We start from the raw sequence: 4,199 nt of genomic DNA on the forward strand, positions 1-4,199 counted from the left end.
CCCCGCCGCCCCAGGAGCCAACAGCCGCCCAACTCCCAGGCACCTGGCCCCGCCTGGGAGGCTGCAGCGCTGACCTTTGCATTATATTATCCGCTGGTGGCATCTCCTTGGGGCCTGAGGTTAAACGGACGAAGCTGGGCCTCTGCTGGCTTTTCTTTTTCTTTTTTTGGCTTTTCCTTCCAGTTTGTTTATTTTTCAAGCTGTCAGGAGCGACTCTGAACATTAGCAGTTTGTCCCTGTGGATGGCGCACACCCATCCTGGGTTTGCTGGGGTGTGGGGGTCTTGGTCCTGTCCCCAGCGTCATCGCCACCGAGTCACCTACCCCTGGGAGTGAACATGGATTCTAGAGTGTGACAGCCTGGCCTGGGGGCCCTTTTGACTCCATCAGGGTGATGTCTCTGTGCTTGGGGTTGGTTGTGGTTAGGGAGGGCATTTAATGGGGCCTGGCTCTTAGGATAAGTATGAGACTAAGGCCTTGAGGGTGTGCCTGGGACAGGCCGCACTCTGCTACCTGATCGCGATTGAAAACCACTCGAGCCCTGGCCAGCACGGCCCAGTGGGTAGGGTGTTGGCCTGCGCACCAAAGGGCCTTGGATTCGATTCCCAGTCATAGGCCTGGGTTGCAGGTTCAATTCCTGGCCCCTCATTGATGTCTCTCACATCAGTGTTTCCCTCTCTCTCTCCCTCTCCTTCCCTTCTCTCTCTAAAAATCAATGGGAAAAATATCCTTGGGTGAGGATTAACAAAACAAAACACAAAACACACACACACACTGGAATCCTGGCTGAGTGGCCGTTTCCCTTCCTCTGGGCGATGACCCAGAGCAGCAGCAGCCGCCCTGAGGGGCCCTGGGTGGTGGAGGTGGTGGTGGAGGTGGCCCTTCCTCCGATCAGTGCCTCTGACTAAGGAAGTCCTCTCTCCCAGAAACAAGGGAATGAAACAGGGCCCCACCTCCTGTTGTGGAGGTGCCTGGGCCACCGCGATGGGCTCCCAGCCCTGAGGCCCATGTTTAGCTCCACCAGGCTGCTGTGGGGCTGGCGTGGGGGCGGCCAGCCCCTGGGCCAAGCCCGGCCTGACTCGGGAGCTGGGAGGCATGGAGCAGCGTTCAGGGTACATTTGTCCCCAAAGCAAAGAACACCGGGGGTACCTGCTCAGAGCTCCTGCCAACGACTTGAGCGACCCCCACTGGCCTCCCAGCACCGGGCGACTCGGCCCGATCCGATGACCAGCGTCTGCTTGTGCAGCAGCAGGCGGGCAAGGAGGGGCCTGGAGAGCAGCGTGACCTGCTGTTTGTTTGTTTGTATTGAATGAGGCTGGAAAGTACAAATGAAAGCAAAACCCAGCCATCATCCTCCACTTGTAAAATATATGCCCAGGCCCGGCTGGTGCGGGTCAGTGGCTGAACATCGATCCATGAATCAGGAGGTCACCATTCGGTGCCTGGCAGGGCGCATGCCCACATAGGGGGCGTGCAGGAAGCAGCCGATCAACCATTCCCTCTCATCATTTGACTTTTTAAAAAATATACTTTTATTGATTTCAGAGAAAGAGAGGGAGAGAGGGATAGAAACATCAATGATGAGAGAGAAAGCATTATTGATCGGCTGCCTCCTGCGTGCCCCACACTGGGGATGGAGCCCGAAACCCGGACTTGTGCTCTGACCGGGAATTGAGCCGTGACCTCCTGGTTCACAGGTCGATGCTCAACCACTGAGCTATGCCGGCCGGGCTCATAATTGAAGTTTCTAACTCTCCCTCTCCCTGCCTCTCTAAAATCAATAAAAAATAATAAAATAAAGTAAAATATATACCAAGTAAGCAGTGGAGGCCGCCCTCTGCCCTTCAGGTTCACCCTCTGGCCTTCGGTTCCCTCCGAGGGCGGGTCAGCCCAGGCCCAGCTCGGCTCCAGCTCGCTCCCAGGACCCCCTGGGAGACGTGCTCTCAGCATCAGAGAGGGGGGCCCACCTCCCAAACGCTGCCGACCTTGCAGGGCGCCCAGAGCAGACATACAGGGGGGTGAGACGTGCTGACCTGAGCCCACCAGGGCGTGGGGGACCCCGCAGAGAGGAAGGTGCCAGGCTTGTGCCCTGGCCTCACCCGCCTCCTCTCCTGGCAGAAGTCCCGGGCTTCCTGCGCGACGAGGAGTGTCGGCTCATCATCCACCTGGCACAGATGAAGGGGCTACAGCGCAGCCAGATCCTGCCCACCGAGGAGTACGAGGAGGCCCTGGGCACCATGCAGGTCAGCCAGCTGGACCTCTTCCGGCTGCTGGACCAGAACCGGGACGGCCGCCTGCAGCTCCGTGAGGTTGGGCCCGGAGCAGCGTGGGGAGGGGTGGGTGGTGCGGGGAGGGGTGGGGGTGCTGCAGATGGTTCCTGTGGCCGGGGTACCTGTCCTGCTCGGCCCTGGCCCCGCAGATGGTCCCGCAGATGAGCGTGCCCAGGCCCAGGGGCCCCTCCTTCCCTGGAGACATAGGTCCTCGCTGCCCGGGAACCCCAGAAGGAGCAGGAGGACCCACCGGGCGGTGATGGCACGTGTGGCCACAGTCCCCGGGTGTCCTGCCCCTGTGACAGGTCTGGATTCCTGGCTGCCATGCTGGGAGCCCATGGAGCTCGTGGTGCGTGGAGTGGCAGCTTCGAGGTGGCCAGGGTCCGCCTCTCTGCACGGCCCTCACCCAGCTTCTGAGAGAGGACTTGGCGAGGTGTGGGGTCCCTGGCCCAACAGGATGCCCATGGCCCTCAGGGCTCTTGACTGCCTTCCTGGCCTCCCAGATGCCACTGGACCTCTCCACCTATTGTCATCAGCAAAGGGACTTGAGGCTGGTCCTCTGTCCTCACCCATGTCCTCCCCCCGAGCCCTCAGCCCCACAGCGACGCTGGGTGGCTGTGCTCTGGGGGCGCTCCATCGCGGGGCCACCTCATGGGGGACCATGTGCTTCAGGTCCTGGCCCAGACTCGCCTGGGGAATGGACGCTGGATGACGCCAGAGAACATTCAGGAGATGTACTCTGCGATCAAGGCTGACCCGGACGGTGATGGTGAGCTCAGACCTCCCGCAGCTCTGTCCCTGGGAGCCCGTCCCCACGCCGGCTGGCCTTTGTGCCCAGCCTCAGAGCAGCCAGAGGCTCCGGCCCCTTGCTGACCGTCTAGAGGGCAGGTCTTGGGGACCCTTTCCACCTCGTCAGTCGGACTCTGGGGCACAGGAGGTGGGGCTGCTGGCTGGCAGAGGGCAGAGGGGGTGGAGCGAGAGCGAAGGGACAGTGATGCCAGCTTGAGCTTGGCTGTGCCCCCGCTCCGTCTGCCTCTCCAGCCAGCAGGGTCTGCCCAAGGCCTCCGTCTTGCCCCCTGGAGCCATTCTAACTGCGAGGGCAGGTGTGGGCAGGGAGCTGTCATACCCGCACCCCCCCCCCCCCCCCCGCCACACACACACACACACACACACTTTGGCAATAACCCTCAGGAGGGTTCTGAAGTGTAGTCCACTCTCATGCCAAGTGAGGAAGATGCAGCCGTCGAGTAGGACTTGGAAGAGTGGCTGGTGGCTGGTGAGCCCGGAGCGAAGAGCCCGCCCGGACCCGCAGCCAGAGCGGCCTCGCGCTGCTGCTGCCGCGTGCGGAGCTGGCGCCAGGCTCCCAGCCCGAGCGGCCCCCATCCTGGGAGAAATTCCGACCAAAGGGTGCAAAGTGTCTCCTTTGGGTCAAGCAGGATAATCCGGAGCAGAGACCGTAGCTACCGGTCCAGAACCCCGAGGGTGGAGGCCCTGCCTGGGAGGTGAGGGCGGCAGAGTGACCGCACTGGGGAGCGCACTCTGGCCAGTGGACAGGACTGACCCGGCATATCCCACTCAGGATGGGACCTGAGGTCATAAGGAAACTTCTGGGCCCAGCCCTGCTACCCCCGAAAGTGTGGAAGGCCCTGGCCAGCGGCCAGCACCCCTGCTCTCTCCTCGCCCTGAGGATCGAGGCGGCCACACTCCGCAGAGCCAGGCGGGAGGGCCAAGGGCGGCCGTGCCCTGAGACCCTGCTCTGGCCAATCTCATGGGGGGAGGGGAGCTCCTTCCTTTTGGGGCCCAATCAGGGCTTCACCGGAGGAAAGGAAGGTGTCGGTCTCCCTGTGACAGAAGCTAGGCTCACCTGACCCAGGAGCCCAGGGTGGGGGACCAGTGCTCAGGCCTCCCGCAGGGGCTCAGGGGGCCCCCC

At 62.1% G+C, this 4,199-nt stretch overlaps 1 protein-coding gene across 1 annotated transcript in view; it reads left to right on the forward strand.

Moving 5' to 3' along the window:
* P4HTM (prolyl 4-hydroxylase, transmembrane (endoplasmic reticulum)) overlaps window positions 1–3,407 on the forward strand; it is an 11,534-nt gene extending 8,127 nt beyond the window's left edge. Inside the window, exons 3-4 of the mRNA XM_014538982.1 lie at window positions 2,118–2,308; window positions 2,942–3,407. Of these exons, the coding sequence (XP_014394468.1) occupies window positions 2,118–2,308; window positions 2,942–3,142 (392 nt within the window). The 3' untranslated portion in view covers window positions 3,143–3,407. The remainder of the gene's footprint in view (window positions 1–2,117; window positions 2,309–2,941) is intronic.
* The last annotated feature ends 792 nt before the right edge of the window (window positions 3,408–4,199 follow it).

This window comes from Myotis brandtii, unplaced genomic scaffold, assembly GCF_000412655.1.
Source record: "Myotis brandtii unplaced genomic scaffold, ASM41265v1 scaffold207, whole genome shotgun sequence".
Classification (NCBI taxonomy): Eukaryota; Metazoa; Chordata; class Mammalia; order Chiroptera; family Vespertilionidae; genus Myotis; species Myotis brandtii.